This window comes from Cimex lectularius, unplaced genomic scaffold (genome assembly GCF_000648675.2).
Source record: "Cimex lectularius strain Harlan isolate CLEC.00 unplaced genomic scaffold, Clec_2.1 scaffold46, whole genome shotgun sequence".
In the NCBI taxonomy this organism is placed as follows: domain Eukaryota; kingdom Metazoa; phylum Arthropoda; class Insecta; order Hemiptera; family Cimicidae; genus Cimex; species Cimex lectularius.
Genome location: NW_019392654.1, coordinates 800,876 through 821,017, shown reverse-complemented (window position 1 = coordinate 821,017; position 20,142 = coordinate 800,876). Strand labels below are relative to the sequence as shown.

The 20,142-nt window shown below is 34.1% G+C and overlaps 2 protein-coding genes across 3 annotated transcripts; one reads left to right on the top strand and one right to left on the bottom strand.

Moving 5' to 3' along the window:
• Window positions 1–802: 802 nt before the first annotated feature.
• Window positions 803–8,473, bottom strand: LOC106672919 (uncharacterized protein C2orf42 homolog). Of its 2 annotated transcripts, none has more exons than XM_014404727.2 (11): window positions 8,032–8,473; window positions 5,909–6,052; window positions 5,721–5,852; window positions 5,097–5,276; window positions 4,880–5,033; window positions 4,717–4,823; window positions 4,551–4,655; window positions 4,393–4,480; window positions 2,324–2,457; window positions 2,062–2,244; window positions 803–1,836 (listed from the first exon to the last, which is right to left on the bottom strand). In XM_014404727.2, exons 1-11 carry the CDS (start codon window positions 8,236–8,238, stop codon window positions 1,558–1,560), a joined length of 1,713 nt encoding a protein of 570 aa, XP_014260213.1. In that variant the 5' UTR covers window positions 8,239–8,473; the 3' UTR covers window positions 803–1,557. The 2 variants fall into 2 exon arrangements, with proteins under 2 accessions (XP_014260213.1, XP_014260214.1); XM_014404728.2 differs by having other exon boundaries at window positions 2,324–2,454.
• Window positions 8,474–9,781: 1,308 nt separating this feature from the next.
• On the top strand, window positions 9,782–19,337 carry LOC106672908 (interferon-inducible double-stranded RNA-dependent protein kinase activator A homolog). Its single transcript, XM_014404712.2, has 9 exons — window positions 9,782–10,039; window positions 12,905–13,060; window positions 13,110–13,263; window positions 13,326–13,446; window positions 13,504–13,655; window positions 14,452–14,576; window positions 14,652–14,810; window positions 14,895–15,003; window positions 18,409–19,337. The coding sequence occupies exons 1-9, from the start codon at window positions 9,968–9,970 to the stop codon at window positions 18,543–18,545; spliced, it is 1,185 nt and encodes a 394-aa protein (XP_014260198.1). The 5' UTR covers window positions 9,782–9,967; the 3' UTR covers window positions 18,546–19,337.
• The last annotated feature ends 805 nt before the right edge of the window (window positions 19,338–20,142 follow it).

Here is a 20,142-nt window from a genome sequence, read left to right as displayed (position 1 = left end):
CAGATGAGTCTGAATTGTAAAATATTGTATATTAATGTTAATAAAGTGTTATTATAATAGTTTTTCTTTCATTTACAACCCAAGTATTTTCCACTGGTTAAGGAGGACGACGTAACTTTTTTTTGTAATAGGGATAGCGATAAAAGAGACAGCAACAAGGCAGTGTTTCTTCTGTCTGTACTCCTATCCGGTGCATGTGCCTTCTTGGGTGGCAGTGACCTGGTCAGGAATCCAACCAGAATCTGGTTCAGTTGCAGTTGCCTTCCAGTCCTTTGCAAGTTTTGCAGATGGCCCTTATATGAATCTCTTTGTGTGCATCATGCCTGTGGTATTATTCCACCAAATTTTGGACTCATTAAGTATACATTTTAAGATGTATTCTCTTTTGTGGCATGAGGCTAGGGCCACTAGGGTGCTTTTTTTAGAGCTGCCTTACTGTCAGAGAAGATGGCTATACTCAGGGAATGAAGTCGTAGCCTTTTTATTTCCCTGGCACAGTGTTCAAATGCTATGATTTCAGAGGAAAACTGTAGCATATTTACCTAAGTTTAGAGTCAGTGGACTTTGGATTCATCCCAAAGAGTCCAGCAACACTGAGGCAAGCTTGTCTTTGGGTGCCACTTAATAGAGTACAAGAAATAATGTCAAATCTCACCCCTAATAAAGTGATTAAGGGTCTATCAGATCTACCTATATACCTCACACTGTAAAAACAGAATCACTTTTTTCATTCCGTAAAAAAATCACAATACAATAGACATTGTCCAAGAAGGTTTATTAAAAAAAGATCTTGTATGAAAGCTATTTTTCATAATCAACAATTACTATCAATGAATATATTTAAACTTAAAATAATTTACATTTTTATCAATTACATAACACATTGTTAAACTAAAAACAAACCAACAAAAGAACAAAAAATAATTAGGTATCAATCAAGGAGATGAAAGGAACATTATTTAAGACTAAGAAGCTCACACATTAACTAGTCTGTTAATAATTGTAATTGAGTTTTGAATTCTATCAGTGGATAATCTCTCAATAAACAGACCAAAAAATACCGCATTAAAATAATACAAATCCCAATTAAATCAATGTTAAAGAATATATTAAATGTTGTTTTATTCCTTCTAACTTTCCTGAACAATTATAATGACTCAATCCTTGGTTTACACGGAGCAGGACAATCAAAAAATAAAATAACCATTGATGCTATGAGAGATTTCATTAGAATTTTTTGAGGTATCTTCATAAGGACTTTGTGATGAATTATTCTTTTTTGGGACCACCAAGCTTTCAGCTTTTATAATGCCATCCTCACGGCCTAATTATTGAAAAATACATACATTAACAGAGTTACAGTGAGATATGAAGACTCTGTTAACATATTTATTTTTCAATAAATAGGCTCTGAGAATGCAATATAAATCGCGAAAGCTTGGTGAACCCATAAAAAGTCTGCTTCATCACAAAGACCTTATGAAGAAGATACCTCTAATTCTAATGTGATTCTGTCAGGTCGATAAAAACTCAAACTTTTAGTTTAGAGAGATTTAGTTAAGGGGGGTGTTTGGAGTGTCCATATTCTAGAGTTATTTTTAATTCCCCTATTTTCGAAAGTGGAAGTACGTTGGGTGTCCAATCGATGGAAAGTATCGAGGGTTCACTTTGATCGGGAGACATATTACCAATTTTTAAAAAAGTCTTATACTCAGTAGGTCTTATGGCTGACTGGCCTTCCATCCTCGGTAAGCCTTCGACAATGTCCTTTTGATTTAGCTCGTCATATGAGCCAGCAGAATTCTGAACAAACGTTCTTTGGCTGTTGAGTGACATCTAAAAAAATAAAAGAAAATAAATTAAAAAAAGAATATATATATATATATATATTTATATATATATATAAATCCGCCGGTATGGGGTCTTCCTCAGGAACGGCGGGGTGGTGGAAAGGATATATATATATATATAAACAAATTTTTAAATTAGTTTTGAAGGGGTAGATAATACATAATAACAATTTAATAATTTAATAATTGTTAAGTAATATTTGATATTTACCAGAGGAGTGTCAAACATTGCTTTGGCATGCAGCATGTTTGTTATATGCCAGGTATAATTGTGAAATGTTCCTAATGGAGTGGCATTCTTCCTGGTGAATGTAGTCACAAAATTTGGCAGCCTTTTACGCTTGGAATTGATAGATGTCGAGACAAATCGTGAAATCAAACACTCAAAAAATTCCTAACACATTTGAGAAAGGAAGAAAAATTAGTTTGAAACAACCATTAAATATAATTTTTAAAATATAATTCTTATTTACATGTGGAGCATGGAACACCAAAGGCTCAGGTTTTCCACTAAACTGGTAATGCATTGTCTGATTTATCCGTTCCGTCACTGATGCAAGCCATTCCAAGAAACTCAAACTCACTTTACTCTCATCTATGTGCTCTACTAAAATTAGTACATTAATTAATTGGAAGATAGATGGAAAAGTAGGAAATTGTAGTAATGAATACCTAACATTTATATTTAATTATAGTGCATATGCTAGATTTAAGTAAAACATAAAACTTTGTAACAAAAGCTTGTGAATTAAATTGAACAGTACACAGTTAGCTATAATTGGTGTCTAATCAGATACATTTTTTTAACCTTCAGGGTGCTCAGTATAATACACTGATGGACAAAATAAATGCACCAACATTAAATTTTAATGTATTTAAGTTTATTCATATGCATGCCAAAAATAGGTTTGCTTCTAAAAATAAGACATTTAAAAAGGAAATGTTTAATTATATTTAAAAAATATTGAGTAAATAAATTTGAGAAATAAATGTGTAGTGTTTAGTGACCATTAATTAATGATTATTTGGAGATCGTGAGATGTAGTATGGTGAAATGTAGGTTTAGAAAAACGTGCCAACGTTTTGATCTTGATTGAGATCATTTTCAGGGCCTGGGATTTATAAACATATAAATAATTTAAACAGTGTTTATAAATCGCAGGCCAAGAAGATGATTTCAATAAAGATCAAACGTTGACACGATAAAGAAAATATTTTCTAAACCTACATCACACCAGACTGCATCTCATGATCTCCAAATAATAATTAAAAAATAAATAAAAAACAAATAAAAATGTAAAATAAAACTTTTATCCCCTTAATCCCCCCGAGCATCTCCACCTCAAGCACAATATCAATCACGTCCGTTAAATGCCTTTCCTCAGAAAAGATTTCTGATAAAAACCTGAGGAATTCTTTCCCATTCATCAAGAACAGCCATTTCTAACTTTCTAGGGTGTCAGGACCTGGGTTTCTCCTTCGTACTCATCGCTTAAGTTGGTCCCAATGTGTTCGACTGGGTTCAAATCTGGACTTCAAGTTGCTAACCAAGCACTCAATTCCAACTTCATTAAGATATTCATTCACAATACATGCTCTATGGGGCCTAACATTATTCTGCATTCCCACGAATCTCTCATCGATGTGGGGGCAAATGTGTCTTGTAATGGGAAAGCCATCCAAAGAACCATACAGCATGGGGTGTATCTTTCTCCTGAGCATCTCTATATGAAATTATACCAATATGAAGGCCAACTCTTACATCATCTGTAAAGAGAACGTCCCCAATCTTCCAATGTCCAATTCACATGTTCCCTTGTAAATTGAAGCCTAGCCATTTTCTAAGCTGTCGTAAGAAGAGGTTCACGAGATGGGTGTCGGGCTCTGAGATTATTTTCATTGAGCCTTCTTCTTACTTCTGGAGGAAATTTCGGCCCTGTCTTATCTTATTATTATTATTTCTTATCTTATTTCTCTTAATTATGTGGTTTCTGGAGCCTATTTTATGGATAAATCTATCATTTCTTTCACCATAGACCTAGGTCGACCTGTTCTCACCTTCTAGAGTGAAGCCCTGTTTCTCTGAAGCACCAAAGATCTCTTCATATTGTAGAATGATTTACACTTAGTCTACTGGCGACTTCGCATTGGCTGTATCCTTCCTCTAATAATGTTATGACCCTGACACTATCATATTCATTGAAAAGCTTGACGAGCCATTGAAAAAGGTTTAAGAATAAGAATAATATCAAATGAAATCAATGAAGGAAAAAGATTAACTGAAAGTGATCTTTAGGCGCAGCAGAATGGAAAGGAATAATGCTAATTTTTGTGTAAAGCATTATTAACTTTTTATTATTACTACGATAGCTCCCAAATACTTGTAACTAGTACAGAAAGATAATGGATTTAATTTTAAACTAAATAAAGTGAGTGATGTGTTAAAATTGTCCATCAGTGTATATTAATTAATTAAAATTCGTAAAATTTGAAATGCTACAAGTTTAAACAATAGTATATTATTTTAAATATAAGAACATACCTTCTATTAGCATTTCCTTGGGTAAACCTTTCCTGTTTCTCTTCTTGAGTGGTGCTGTTTTATGAATACTTCTTCTTTTTCTTGATGGCTTTATTGGAGAAAAGAAATAAAACAAATTATTACTTAATTAATTAATGAATTTAATTGTCAGAACTGACCTTGGATTTTTTCTCATCTCCTACTTTGATCATAGATTCAAGTGTATGTTGATCAAGACTTTCAAAATCTTGTCCCACATCAACAGATGTCAACCTTTCTAAATCCTTAAAATGAGAACTTTTTTGTAAAATAGCTCTGCAATTATTTAAGATAGGTAATTCCCACCTGGGCGATATCAGGAAGTAATAAATCTTTCACCTCTTCACAATCGTCTTGATTGATTGTATTGCCTAAAATTGTCACCAACGGATTGCGTTCGTCAACTTCACCTCCTTTAAAACAAAACAAGAGATTATACAAATCAACTAGGAAAACGAATTATTTCTACCTTCATGGCTTATTTCAATTGTAAAAGTCTCAATCGGTTTTTCCCTTACTATATAAGCAGAAAATTCTTCTGTATACTTTTCATCGCTCAAAAATGCAGCTATACATGCGAAATAATGTACACAAGGTTTATCAACATTACTCTTACCAGGACTCTGAAAAAAATTATTTTAATACAGTTTATTCATACATTGAATAATAAAAATGTGGACTCTTACTTTTAAAGGTGTACAATGGCAAACATATTGACTTTCTTTAGATTTGTTGCATATAAAAAATGTAACATGAAGATAACCCAGGGGGTGTTTTGTTGTCACCTTACATTTTACAGCCATTGTATTTTTTGAAATCCTCTGAACAAGTGGCCCAGGCATTTCATTAGCTAATTCATAAATACTCTAAAATATAATCCATATATGTATTTAGTAGTTATAATTGACTGTATTAATTATTTTATTTAATTATACTTTTTTCTAAGGTCTTAGTTGAGATGAAGTCAGTGGCAAGAGTGGGATTCGTACTCACTAACTTCGGCTCAATATGCTGCTGCTCTAACCATTTGAGCTGTCATGACAAGGTTAGAGTAGCGATGTATTGAGCCGAAGGTCATAAGTTCGAATCCCACTCTTGACACTAGATTTTTTCCATCTCAACCAATTTCTTAGATAAAAAGTATAATTAATTTAACTAAAATAGTGGTGCTAGTAATTAATCAATCAGTTTTTATTATTACTTACTACTTGTTATTAAGTTATTTATTTTTAAAGTGTGGTGCAGAAAGTCTCCATATTCTCTTTACTTCTGTAAGGAGATTAAAGGGATCATTTCTGCTCACATCATACCTCTTTCATTTCTGCTGGTATACTAGGGGATTGTATGGCTTCATTTTCTATTCTAAGGATTTGTGCATTGTTACAACACCGCATAGCCAGCTGTACGTGCGAACAGTGTGTGACCTGCATAGCTTGCCGCTCCTGAGTAAAAGATGTAAATTGCACTTAAGTTAAAAAGGTGTAAATCAATGTCTTACGTGGCATTTGAGAATATTCATGTTGAACAGACGTTGGCAGGAGTCCACAAAGCAAAGCGCAGACACAATATTCTGTTCTGCTTGTGGTAATTGGACGAAACCACGATAGTCAGGCCCTTTGTCCCAAACTCGTACTGAAAAAATCTGCAAATAAAATCAGTGGAAGCCTTTAAAGTAAGAAAAACAATCAATTATAAAACAAATTAATCCACAACAGCATGTTTAATCTGTAGCATGATAATCCAAATACCCCACTGAAGTAGGCAAAATGCCTAAACACTCTGGCAGACCAAACCGGCAAGGCTAGGCAAATGAGAATGATCCAAAATGATCAAACTACAAAGCTAAACAATTCATAATTCTGTGAAATAGCAGTTATGTGCAAAACTCTGCATGTATCGAACTTTTACATTTATAATTTAAAAAAAAAAAAGTGGAATTCCAAACATGGCTAATCCATTAAGTGATTTGAATAGTATAACAGTAGTAGTGCTTGTACAGTAGTAGTAGTCCTTGGTGCTCATAATCCACAGTGATGCTTGGTACATATTTCCCACGGATAACGAGAGTCTACTGATTGATTATGGACACATCAAATTCAGTTCTCAGATGAAGCCCTCTAGCAGGTGCCAAGTACACAATACTGAAGATGTATCAGAGTTATCAATTTTTGTAGGATGCTAAAGATCATCATAACTAGCTTTTACCTGAGACTTTGTCCATACAGGACACTATTTTAATATACCTTCCTAATGCAATGCACTAGTATGGCTTTCTAATATAATGACTCGTTTTTCAAATTCTTCTCTTCATCAGTTCACTTCGGTCTGTACATGGTAAAAAATTGTCCATATAACCGCCTTAGGGATGGAATTATAAAATATCCTTTCTTAGCAGCTATCCATTTCATTATAAGGATGCACTGTCAAAATTTCAGCCCTTTAAAACCAGCGGTTCGGTCTGTGCATTGTCTGTCAGTCAGTCACAGAACAGTTTTATATATACAGACAAGATCAAGATAGAGGAAACATAGAAGGAAATGTGGCATTTTCTTCTTTTGTTTTTCTTTTTATTCTTAACGTAAAGTACCGCCATGATAGCAAACGATGATGCTGCAGTAGTTGTAGATGTGAATGGCATATGTGTATCATGTAAACCGAACAGCCATCAAAGCACTAAGCTCAAATATCATTAGTTCAAAGATGGTGTTGAACTGCAAAACCAAATTAAACATTAGGTATGCAGAACAAAGTCAGCCTCTGCTGAGTCCCAGGACACATGGGAGTAGAAGGCAACAAGAAAGCAAGGAAAGGGGCTGCTCTACACTGGTACGACCCGAGCCCATCTGTGGCACAGGAACCAACACTATCAATGAGTACCTTAGACAGAACAAAAAGAAAATGAAGGAACAACGGATTTCACTCATTGGGCACAAACAATCCAACGATTTACATTAGGAAAGAAGTGAAAGAATGTATTATAGGAAGCAGGAAAAAACTGTGAATCCTAACAGGATTCTTAACAGGACACTGCAAGCTAAAAATGGACATTTAAAGAAGATTGGAATTATCCAAGACAGCACATGCAGATTCTGCAAAGAGGCAGAGGGGACACCAACACACCTATTAACAAACTGTGGTGCTACACTTGCCTGCAGGAGGAAGTGGTTTGGGATGTACAATGTGCTGTAGAAGAGATTCAACCAATGAAACCGGGCCTACTAATTATAATCCATGATGAAATAGGACTTACCGGTGTGCTATAGGCACAGAACAGGAGATACAACAGCTCTTAAAGGGCGCGGTATATTACACTCTTACCAATACACCTACATCATGCAAACCGATGGTTCACCTTGTTTTGCCTTGTGGAAAATGATTAACCCGAGACATCCGTTTTGCAAGTAATTCTCGCGTTTACTGATTTTGACGGATTGGAAAAGCAGCTATAGATAAAGGATGGCGGCACAGTCAAGAAGGAAACAGACGAACGATAACTGAGGATGTTAGCATTATATTTTTCTGGGAATAGACAGGAAAAAAATGAATTGAATGGGCACGAGAACGTCCCCATTCTGGCAGGAAATTAGAGATTTGTAAAAAAGACAACAAATGTCAAGTGACCTGAGTGGATGTGCCCGTCTGGAGCTTGACGACATCCAGGGTCTTCTTCTTGATCCCGGCTTCCTTGAAAACGGCGTTGCAGGACTTGTTCTTGCAACTGAGCCCTCTGGTGCCGTTGAAAGTGCCACACTTGGGGCACCTCCTGATCCCCCGCATCGTCGACTTGCCCAAGTCCCCGAGGAACCCCCTCACCCTGTCTTCCTGCATTCTCTTTCGATCCTGGGAAAGGATCTCGCATAAAAGAATCCCATAAAAGCCTCTCACAATCGGGCCCTGAGCCGATTTCGTGACTGATCCATCCTGAAAAAACGCAGATTCAATCCTCGAGACAACTTCTACAGGAAGAAAATGTAATTTGTAAATATAAAATAATCGACGAGGGAGGTTTCTTGAGGCTGTTGGATGGGATTCGTTCACGTTCTCCAATAAGTAATGTCGATTATTTCCTAATAATTCACAATACCCTTATCGATAAAAAAGGATTCGTTCATAAGCAAAAATACCTTCTTTTTTAATGAAAATAATGTTAATTGGAAATTAATTTTTTACTTTATTTTACCGAGGCTATAGAAATATTTTTACTACATTTTTATTATGTAACATGAATTTTTTTTAGTCTTTTTTATTTATAATTTTTTTAAAAATATTTATTATAAAGGCGATCAAGGTTTAATTTGTGGTTTAAACTACGGGAAGAATTAAAATAAAATATAATAAATAAGTATGATGGGCAGAGCTTATTTTTATTTTAAATAAGTAAATAAGGAGTTTAAGGTAATCAAATAAATTAATACCAGAATGAACTTGTCATGTGTTGATATGTGCTATCTTCTTCGTAATCTTAATTCAAATCTCGTGCAAGTATTAAAAAGTAATATAATTTTTTTTAGTAGAAGTGTGATTAAGTGAAAAAGAGTAGATCATACTGCAATAAGTAAAAAAGGAAAAAATAAATTTTAACTAGTCTAAGTTGTAGTGTCAGTGTTAAATTTATATTTCCAAGGTGAATTTAAAGTCCCATTCAGCCTTCTAGCAAGCACAAAGCTAAATAATTTCCCAAGATAATCTGGTATTATAAGTCACCATCAAGGTTTTTTTTACCTGGTTAGAAAAGAGTATTAAAAAACCATCAAGTGTAATGCAATAAAAATCCTCAGTTGGCAGATGTGTTGTGTAAATAATTATCGAAAAAACTGTGGTTCCTTTCAAGCTCAAATCGTAATCAAGAAAATTTCCCACATTTACCGCGTCCCCCACCCTGTCACAACCATATAAAAATAACAGAATACAAATTCACGTTACATAACTATTTCACACAAACCAATATAACACCACAAATTATGTGAGTATGATATTCTCGGGTTCAAATTCTATATTTACATCTGTATAGTATTTTTGCAAAACAATATACGTTTTGTAATTCACCCTGAAGATGAATAAAGATCGAAACATCGACAAAAAAAAAAAAAAAAATGAAAAAGGTGTTTTTCAAAACTTCTTCATTCTTGACTGCTCTTCACGAATCCAACAATTGTTAACAAAAAATATTTTGGCACTCATAGTGCGCGATAAGTTGCAAACTTGGCAGCCAAATACGGACCACAACAGAAATTTTTCTTAGAGTCCCAGAATTTCAATGAACAAACTAAGTTTTTCAAGAAATTAAAAAAAAGATGAAGAAAAAGGCGGTTTTGAAGTTGGGAGGAACAATATGACGGGTGGAAGGCCTTGTTTTTCCTCCCCTCTCCAGCTAGAGCGTAATCAATTGGACTCCAACTAAAAAGAAGTGGTGATTTGGTTTCGGCCAATTTTCTATCTGTACGAAAATCCCCTGAACCGGGGGATTTCTTTTTTTTTCAGTCCGGACTGTGAAAAAAACTCAAAGAAAATACATTCGACCGTTGAAACTCTGAAAAGGCGTGAAAGCCAACGACAAATGGCAAATGCGGTAAGCCCACACACACCATATAGCATCTCGATGAGGGGGAGAATGACTGAAACATTCAAGGTTTCGTTAGACTTACTTTCTCATTTAATTTGATTTTATTATATATTAAAATATTTTATTTATGAATCGGAATGTTTGCCCCTTTTTACATTTAATTGGCGATATGCATCGTTTGTACAATGCTTCAGTTTTATTAGTTTTATGGACTTTTTTTAATGGAGTTTCTTTAGTTTAACCGCTCATTATTTCACTCCTTTAGAAATTGATTTAATAAAAAAATAATAATTAAAATATAACTGGTGTTGTCACGTAATGGTTTTAATAATTTAATTATTAATTAAACACTGCAGACTACACATTTGTTTTGCATTGTCGAAACATGTTCGTTCTTACTTTAATTACACTGACTCCCTTAATTAAAAATTAAATTCTAGTAAACAATTTTATTAAAAATGTTCATACAGCTTTACGGAGATCAATGTTATTTTTGTTTTTGTTCATGTGGTCCTTTAAATCTTTATTGTTGTGGCTAAAAGAATTGTAATTGAGAAGTAATCAGATGCGCATTTCCTTAAGGGCCTCCATAAACGATCCAACAGGTCTGTCAGTTACAGAACAGATAGCAGCAAGTTGGACTGAAGGGGCCATACATATTTCGGCTGGAATGTCAGTTCATACTTAACCGAGGTTGGCTCTGGGTGCTGTTAGCAGCTAGGTCAATTCAGCACACAGCAAGCGCAGTTCTTAAATCCATTAACACTTACGCATTTACATACTATGCAATCAGTCAGGGTAGGGGAACACTCGATACTCTTCCATCAGCCCTCATACTACACATTCACATCAATAAATACCTTTACTCTCCACACACGCGTGTGTGTGTGTGTGTGTCACAAGATACACAACATTATCATTATGATATGCAATAAAACAACCCTGTTTCTTCCAAAAATCGGAACAGGGAACCCAAATACTTGCTGCCGCTCTCATATCGAGTGGCATTCCTGTTCACTTCACTCATATGAAACTAAGAAATTTATTTTGTTCATTTATTTGAAACAGTAAATAATTGATGGAAAGTATTGTGAGTGATCAGGAATATTTGTGCTAATTTATATTTATATTGTTGTCAACAATTGGATATTCCCCCAATAGATATATTAGATGTGGCGACACAAAGAAAAAAAATAAAAAATTTGGATAAAAAATGTCTATAAAATTAATAGTAAGTAATAAGTGTATTACATGAAGCTAAGTGCCATTAGTTGCTATGTGGGAAGTGGCAGAATAAATTCCTTCGTTGCAGAAAAAAAAAACCTTATAACTTTCACGTAACTAATAAATTTAACTGTTTTTAAGTTTGGAGCATTTAAATTAAAAAAATATTCCTAATGAGCCTGGTAGTTCATTCTACTTTTTTCTCTTTATTTTGTGGGATTCACAGTAGCAATTAGGTAGGACACATTGAGATTTCTGCATACAGGCTTGGCCCAAAAGGAAGTGCCCATGTATCAACTTCACATGGCCCATTCTTAATCAGTTGAGGACGACGACCCTTCTATAAATCAGGTCCTCCTGATGGCCATACATTGCTCTTGATATGTGAGAGCTTCTCTACCATCCTGACCCATGTATTTAACAGAATAATTTGATTACTTAAGTTAATAACTTTAACTTTACATCACAGGCAATAGAAAAGGACTGAAAAGTGGCCGTTGCTTTTCAGTTTCCCCCACTCATATTCCAACTTGCCTGTGCTAGCTACAGGCCTATGGATGGACGATTGATTTTTCATTCGATCAATGGCCTCTGTTCAGGCAAAACTGACAGGCCGGCCTTTTGAAGTTGTTGGGGTGTAAAGACTTAAGAGCTGCCTATTTGTTAACAAATAGTATGTACTGTGTATGTCGTGGAATGCAAGGAAGAATTCCCAACTTGTTTAATTAGGTCTTGCAATTCAGAGCTGTCTTTAAGTTGGCAGTGTTTGAATTTACTTCTCTAGTGGTTGTTTGGTCATACCCACTCATTATCAACTCATTATCTCAACCTACTTTTCAAATTCCCCTCTTTTTGCCTTATATTCAAATTACATGTAATCGTTTAGATTCTTGGTGAACTTGAAGTGGCCACAGGGAGATGTTAGTGAAGTACAGATCTTTCAGTAATTATTACATTAATATGTTTTAGTTGGAGTTATCAACTAAAACATTAATTCTTGTTTTTGTTTACAAATATTGTAGTATTTATTGACCAGGTGGAAAGGTTGTTGAAGTTGCATATATTCTTTATTGAATAAAAATATTGAGTAATAATTACTCAATTAATTATACACAATATATTTGAAATGAAAAATTTGTGTCTCAGGTGGGATTCAAACCCACGATTTAAGGCTAAATACGCCACTGCTCTACCACTTGAGCTACCGTGACTTCGATCGCCCATGCCACAAACTTCTCATTCAATTCCCTGTTTATCCCAAAAATATTGTGACTTTGCTAAGCCTAAAAATCCTTGGTAATTATGGGTTCCCATTAGTTTCCTCCATTTTGTCATCTTCAAGTCCGAATGAATACTTGTTGATATTACTCTCAAATTAATTTGATGTTCAGGATTTGTCTAATTCAACTAGTGAAAACTTACCTGGTGCTGTTGAAAATTCAATAGGGCATCAGCAGATCGTTGACAGTTGACTTACGAATCTGCAAGGAAACCCCCTATTCGTGCCCTCCTGGATTTCCTTCTGATCCTAGGTATCTTTTATAAGAGACTGGGAGTGAAAATCGAACATCAGACTGCATTTCTTCCAGCCAAGCTTAGAACTGGGGATTTTTGGTTTTGACATTTGGAAGGGGGTTAATGTTGGGAGAACAATTAATTATGTTTATAGTTTAAAGAAAACCTTTCCATTTTGTTTATTGATTTTAGGAACTGAATAGACCGACTGTAACAAAAATTGAAGAAACAAATGGACCTCCGACTGTTATAACTAATTCATTGCCATTGGATTTGAAAAGATGTAACATACGGCATCACAGATTGCAACATGCAGAGATGCAGCCGTTAGAGGAAGCTGTTAAAATGGTAATGTTTTTTGTCAGTTTGTTGTGAAATTAATTGCATTAGTTTTTAGGAGTTACAATCTATGCCATCAAAGACCCCGGTGTCTGTCCTTCAGGAACTACTGAGTAGGAGAGGGACTATACCAAAATATGAACTGGTACAGGTAGAAGGTGCCATCCACGAGCCGACTTTCCGCTACAGGGTCACTGTAGGTGACTCGGTTGGTGGGTTGATTTTTATTTCAGGCTTTGTCTCTTTGAACACTCATTAAATGTTAACCTTTTAGCAATGGGTACGGGTAGATCAAAAAAAGAGGCTAAGCATTCAGCAGCAAAATCGATTCTTGACTGTCTCACAGGAAATGCGGATGGAACAGTCTTACCAAATCCTCCAATTCAAGATCCTAAGTAAATAACATTTAAATAACTTACAGTTTCATTTACTAAGGGAAAACCATTTCTAAGGAGCTCGGTGGGAAACCCAATAGGGCTTTTACAAGAGCTTTGCATGTCAAGGAGATGGCCACCACCAGCCTATAAAACTGAGTTTGAGGAGGGTCTTCCTCATGAAAGGCAGTTCACTATTTCATGTGTCGTCTTTAAACACAAGGAAACTGGTATGTTTATGTATATGTAATAAATAATATATTGATGATTTATTTATTTAAAAGCTTGTGCATAATATTTTATTTGTACAATTATTTAAAAAAATTTGGTTTCTGTTTAGCATATTAAATGTACCATCATATTCTCAAGTAGCATTTAGAGCAAAATTAAACTTAAATGACATTGTTTGACTTGTCCAGCCAACCATGACTAAATAACTCATAACTACTAATAGAATAAAAAATGTATTGAACAGATTCATCATGGCTGTTATTCTGGAACTACGCACTAAACTCTCCCTATATATGGATGTTGTTCCAGAAGGACATACTTCTTCTTGCTCCCCCCCCCCTGTTTCAAAGCTTGTTGTAGGGTGTTCAGGGTACTCTTGGAATCGAATTACAGTCAGGCCTTTAGAGTTTAGTTTAGTTATAAATTTGGTAACATTACTGTAACGACCACTTTTTGATTTGACCTTTTGGATTTTTTTTACAATTTTTGAAGAAAAAAGTAATTAAAATTTGTTCTGTACCTTGAGAGAGACTTTACAAATCACAGCCGTAATGAAAGTGCTCAAAAGTAAACATGAGAGGATCGGGTTTCTTTTATGGCTCTTAACAACTAGTTATTATTTTCATTTCAAGCATTGCAAACTGGATGTTAAGTTGCATAAAAGAAACCCGACTGCAATTACATGAGCAACTTTTAAGAAAAAGCTCAAAAATTCCTACAATTTATTGTGAGAGAAGTTGTTATTCTAGATTTCATATTTCAAAAATATAGCACTGATTTAATTGTAATTGATAGGTACTGGTAAATCAAAGAAAATCGCCAAAAGGTTGGCTGCCCAAAATATGTGGCACAGATTGAAAAGCATTCCTTTTGACAAAAATTCGCCTCACTGGAATGAAGGCCTGGATGATGATGAGCTGGTAAGATTGTCATAATTAGACATTGACATAACCAATAGTTCTTTATTCAAAAATGTATTATTTTTTATATTACAGTTGGCTCGCCGTTATATGGATTCTTCAAATAATATTTCCGAATGGGAGGATTTGAGGACGTCCAAGATATCGACTTTAACTCCACAACAAACTATCAAAATATCCCAGTTCCACAAAAATCTCAAATCATCTGAAGGACCAAAATTAAATGAATTGCAGGTGTGTTGGCAACATGCAATTATATGTTGTAATTAATTAAATTATCCTGAATGATACATGTGTTAATGCAGATAATCTTTACAGAATATAACGCTTTCATCTGAAATCAACTATGTTCAATTTCTTAAGGAAATTGGGGCTGAGCAAGAATTTGTGGTAGCATTTGTTGACATTGAAGAAAAGTCAATGACAGGTTGGTAAACTTGACATTAAAGTTCAAAAACATCAGTTACATTGAATTTTAGTTTTGAGATAAAGATTTAATTTTAAAAATTGATAGCAAATGATTTTTGTTTATCAGTAATGTTGAACATAAAACTGTCATTTATCATCAGCAATAGAAACTTGTTTTGCATCAATAGACAGGGTGCCCCCATAAGATATCTACCCCCACTATCTTCCTTAATTTTGGATTGATTTTGACGAATCTTATTTTAACATTTTCGTTATGAAGTCTAGTTTTTAGATGTTTTATTGGTTCCTGAAATAACGTTTTGGTTGTTAAAAAAACGCTTAACTTTTATTAAATGAGATTCCCATTTTTTATTTCGGGTTTCAAAACTAGATCATTTTTAATTATTTTTTGCATTGATCTGGGTACAATATTGTAATTTTTATAGAAGTTAACAAAATGAGTGTTTTCCTAGGTATTAACACTTCCATTCGATAAGTCTAAATCTACAATAGCCTGTATTTTAAAGGGTAAATAAATTATTTCATTATAAAATAAAATGCATTCAGCACCTTCGCCTATCAAACTATCAAAGAAGGCTGGATTTATTGTACTCGTTTTGGTCCTGAAAAGACGACAATCCCGGATTTTTAAAATGCATCCTATGGTCATACGGGGTCAAATTTTGCAATAATGGTTGTTTGGCCAGACTTATCGTGATACGTGGTCAACTGAAAGTATTCTTCACAGTAAACATCGAGAGGGTTCATGGGACTGGATACCTTTACTTCCTCTATTTCCCAAAATTTTCGTAAAGTGTTATCACTAAATGCCGCATTGATAACCGCCCTTTCGGGTGAATTGCTTGACGAGAAACTTTTCCAAATATTATCCAACCGAATATGGTCTCCATCACACATGGTTCACCAGAAATTATGGGACTGTTTTCTTTTATGATGTCTGAAAATCGGTCTACCCCAAGAAGGAGATCAATTGGACCTGGAGTTTGGAAACGTTTGTTTTAAATTTTTCGAGGATGTTTGAAGAGAGGGTCGTTGGAGGTATATGATTAGTAATGCTTGAAAGAACTAAGGCTTGCAAAGAGATAGAGCTATGAGGATCAAAACGAGATTTTAACACGCAGGTAACAAACTAACAATTCCGAAAGGTTTGGTAACGGTATTACCAACTCCCGTAATCGAAACTTTCGATGCATGAGAAGGTTGCTTGGCAGATGTAAAGCACAAAATTTGATTTATATACATGGAAGCGAGAAGTCGGGATTTTGATATTGTTCCATGAGCGCATCATAGGCAAGTTTGTAATTTTCGGGGCTTATATGAAGACTGGAAACCACAGAAAGTGCCTCGTTTCTTAAACTTGATAACAAATATTGAAATTTCTCAGTGTCCCCGATCGAGTTATTAAAGTGCACAAGCGAGTTAAATAGAGAAATAAAAGATGGCCATTCTGCCATCACCCCAGAGAAAGTTTGGAACTGAATATTGGGTAAGTGGTTGCCGGACGTAGGAGTTTCATTTTTGGGAGGAGAACTCGCAGAGGAAACACTAAGATATAATCTCCGAATTTCACAAAATAAATCGTCGAAGGATTTTTGAACAGAATTTATGCCTAGTCCCTGTTGGGGATACTGGAGTTTTGAGTTAAAATCGATGATGTTGTCTTGAATCGTTTCCAAACTAGCTTCCAAACTATTTAATTTTTCGTATATATGGGCGTAGCTTGAGAAATTGGTTTTGTTCACCTTTTTCATCGTTTCGTGATAAGCTTGAACTCGAGTAAATAGCTGCTCACGTTTTGATTTAAGCTTAGCATAATTTTGAGCATTGTGTCCTGTGAGTTCCGGAATTTTGCTAGGCTCCTCACTCATTGTTCTGATTACGTGAAATAAACAATAGAAATGATAAATGATAGAGTGAGTGTGGTGTTCAATACTTTTTAAAAGGATAGTTCCTACTCACAGTAAGGTGCTTTCTGTGAGTAGGAACTATCCTTTTAAAAAGTATTGAAATAAACAAGGTTAATATACAAATGAAACAATTAACAATCCTTTAGAGTATAAGAAACGCAATGAAATTTCCTTTAAAATGATACCGAACAAAATGAAAACGCAACAGAATTTATTTTTCTCAATAACGACTGAAATTTAAAAAATAAACAAACAATAAATTGCAGATTTATCGACTGACCACTCTTTTAAGAGTTTCTGACAAGAGGAATAAACAAAAATTAAAGTTATCTTTGTAAATCGATTAGTATTTAAATTATAACGAAATGAATTTTTTGCTTTTAAAATTAAATGGATTGTGTTGTCGGGAAAGAAGGCGATAAGGACAGGATTACCGGAAGGCTGGTGGTCCCACGCCTTATCTCTTTTAGTGAAAAGAGGATCAATTAAAACAATATTAAATTTATTTATTTATTTTTTTTATATTATTTTTTATTTTTTTATTTTTTTTTTAATGCGGCCTAGGAGGACCAATGTTACGGCCAATGCTGTGTAAGAAAAAAATAATTATTATAAAAAAAAATGAAACATTAATAAAATAAATTTAAGAAAATTCAAAATTAAAATAAAATAAGGGAGAAATTCATAGGGGACTTACAACCTTCCTTCAGATGCTTGCTGCAAGAAGCGTAGGGAGCTCAGGCCCGATTCCTCTGACTTCGTCACAGAATATCCGATGAATTCAGGTGGAAGAGATCGATGCAGCAGCACAGAGGGTTTTTCGTGGTCGCGTGATTAAAGACCTTTTTATTAATACGGGAGAAAAAGCATGAGAAAAGAGAGACGTGAGTACCTTTCTATCATAGGAGTAGAACAGGACTGAGTTTGCAAGGAGCGTGGGAGTAGGATTAGGGATTACAATAATCCAAAACAAAGTATATTTAAAAATGAGATGGCTGGCGCCAACAATGGTGTTATTAATAAAAACAGCAACCATATTTGGTTTAAAGAAAAGCACATGGGGCTCGTGAAATAAATTTTTCTTGGAAATCAATGTTCTAGTTTTGCAATCTAAATTAAAAATGTGGGGGTCTCATAAACAAAAGTAGGACATATTTTATGACAAAAACAATGAACTAAAAATTATTTAAGGAACTGATGAAATATTAAAAATTTGGCATCACAACAAAAAGTAAAATAAATAAATAAAATCAGACCAAAATTAAAGAAGACACCTTCCATGGGACACCCTGTATACTTGAACCATATTTTTTCAACTCAACCAAGACCTTAGAATAAAAGTATAATTGATTAAAATAGTAAAAATCAAATTATTCTGCTTGACCTTATGTAATTGCTTACAACAATTATATTTATTTAACAATTTTTTCATTGTTTGTTTATGTCTCAACAATAAGTATTGGAAAGATTATTTTGGTTGTTGAAATTATTTTTAGGTAAGTCTCAATGCCTGGTACAATTGTCAACATTTCCCGTCGCCGTTTGTCATGGGTCCGGTGCTACTCCAAAAGAGGCACAGGCTTTGGCCGCACTTGCTGCTCTTGAGTACCTAAAGCTGATGACAAAGAAATGAAAAATTGAAAGGATTCTAATGGATTTTTTTCTTTTGTTGGTAAAAATTCATTGCCTCTCAATCATTCATTAAATGAAAACAGGGGATTTTCAAATTGATGGTTTTACCATGTAAGGTGGCCCCGCTGCCCTAATACGTTGTTCTACAGACCATTGGCAGACAAAAGTATTCGCCGTTGGGCCAAATTGTCCAGATAATTCACTTTCAATTATGTATTTATCACAAAATGTTTTTATAGGGAAAGTTGGTATAAAAACAAAAATGAGATTTTTTTCTGGACATATTGGCCATTATTCTTTTGAGAAAGTGTGCAAATAATATACAAGCTATACTTTGCATAGAATTAGTGGATTTTTTTCTAACTGTAAGGTAACTGAATTTGTGGATTTTTAATTTTCACTTCATTAAAATTGAACCAACATGCTTTGAAGAATTGTTCATTAATATACCTTTAAGTAGGAAAATAGGCATTATTTTAATGCAAAGTATAGAAGTTGTACTACCTTAAACAATTTGTTTTTTAATTTGTAAGGCTTTATTGTAATACATATGTAATGTAAGAGATGTTATGCTTAGGATTGTTCTATTCCTTTAAAGTGAAAAAGTTTTGATAATAAAATTAGTACTTTTAAAACCTAATAGTTGGACCGTTAAATATATAGTCAGCCAGTCGTTAAGAACAAGTTTAGTTCAAGTTAAAAGTTATTGGGTCATCTTAAATTTTCTTCCTATTTTATTTTATAAAATTTCAACCAAATTTTAATTTATGCCTTGCTTCAACTATTTAAAAAAATTCAAACTGTATTTACCATGTTTTTTTCTTTATTTATCCATTTTTTAAGGAAGAATAAACACAAAAATAAAAAGTTATTAAAAGGTGTTGTTCTGTTTGCTATTGTGTTGTTGCTGTCTATTAATAGAGCAAAGTTTACAAAAAACACTATTTATTTTTTGCTCCACTATACTACTACAAGTACAAAGTTGAATTGTTTTATTTTTAGTACTTTAATTTTACCATTAAATAGTCATAATATTTAAGTTTTTATCTCTCTTAAAAGTGTGCAATTTTGTTTTAAACTAAATACATTATAAATTTAACAATGTTTATTAATATTAGTGTCAATTGCTCTCCTTGTAAATCCTCTTTAGTTCCTTACCTTTTACAATCAAATGTTGCTTTTTCCAAGTCAAATGTAATCTTTTACAAATCAAATTTAGCCCTTTCCAAGTTATGTGTAAACTTTTATAAATCATATGTAGCCCTTTCCAAGTCGCAAGCAACCCTTCGATTACTAGCTCAACTTGTATAGACCTATTGGTCTCACATCATTCACGTTAAAAACATTAGAAATACTGGTAGAGGACCACATTCGAGAGACAGTACTGAAGAACAAACCACTCAGGAAGCGACAATTTGCATACCAACAGGGATATCCACAGAGCTAGCCATGGATGATCTATGTAAATGCCTAACCAAGTCCAAGTTCACAAACGTCAATGGGATAGCTGTTACCCTTTTTATGGGTATAGAGTAAGCTTTTAACAATGCAATCACAGCCTCTCTATGTAGAACAATCAAAAACATGGGTGTCTCGGA

Coding starts and splice junctions, on each gene's coding strand:
- LOC106672919 (XM_014404727.2), bottom strand. CDS start 8,238: ATGCAGGAAGACAGGGTGAGGGGGTTCCTCGGGGACTTGGGCAAGTCG. Junction 5,277..5,720: donor TACCAGCAGAAATGAAAGAG/GTATGATGTGAG, acceptor ATTATATTTTAG/AGTATTTATGAATTAGCTAA. Junction 2,245..2,323: donor TGGTGTTCCATGCTCCACAT/GTAAATAAGAAT, acceptor CAAATGTGTTAG/GAATTTTTTGAGTGTTTGAT.
- LOC106672908 (XM_014404712.2), top strand. CDS start 9,968: ATGGCAAATGCGGTAAGCCCACACACACCATATAGCATCTCGATGAGG. Junction 13,061..13,109: donor TAGAGGAAGCTGTTAAAATG/GTAATGTTTTTT, acceptor ATTAGTTTTTAG/GAGTTACAATCTATGCCATC. Junction 15,004..18,408: donor TGAAGAAAAGTCAATGACAG/GTTGGTAAACTT, acceptor AATTATTTTTAG/GTAAGTCTCAATGCCTGGTA.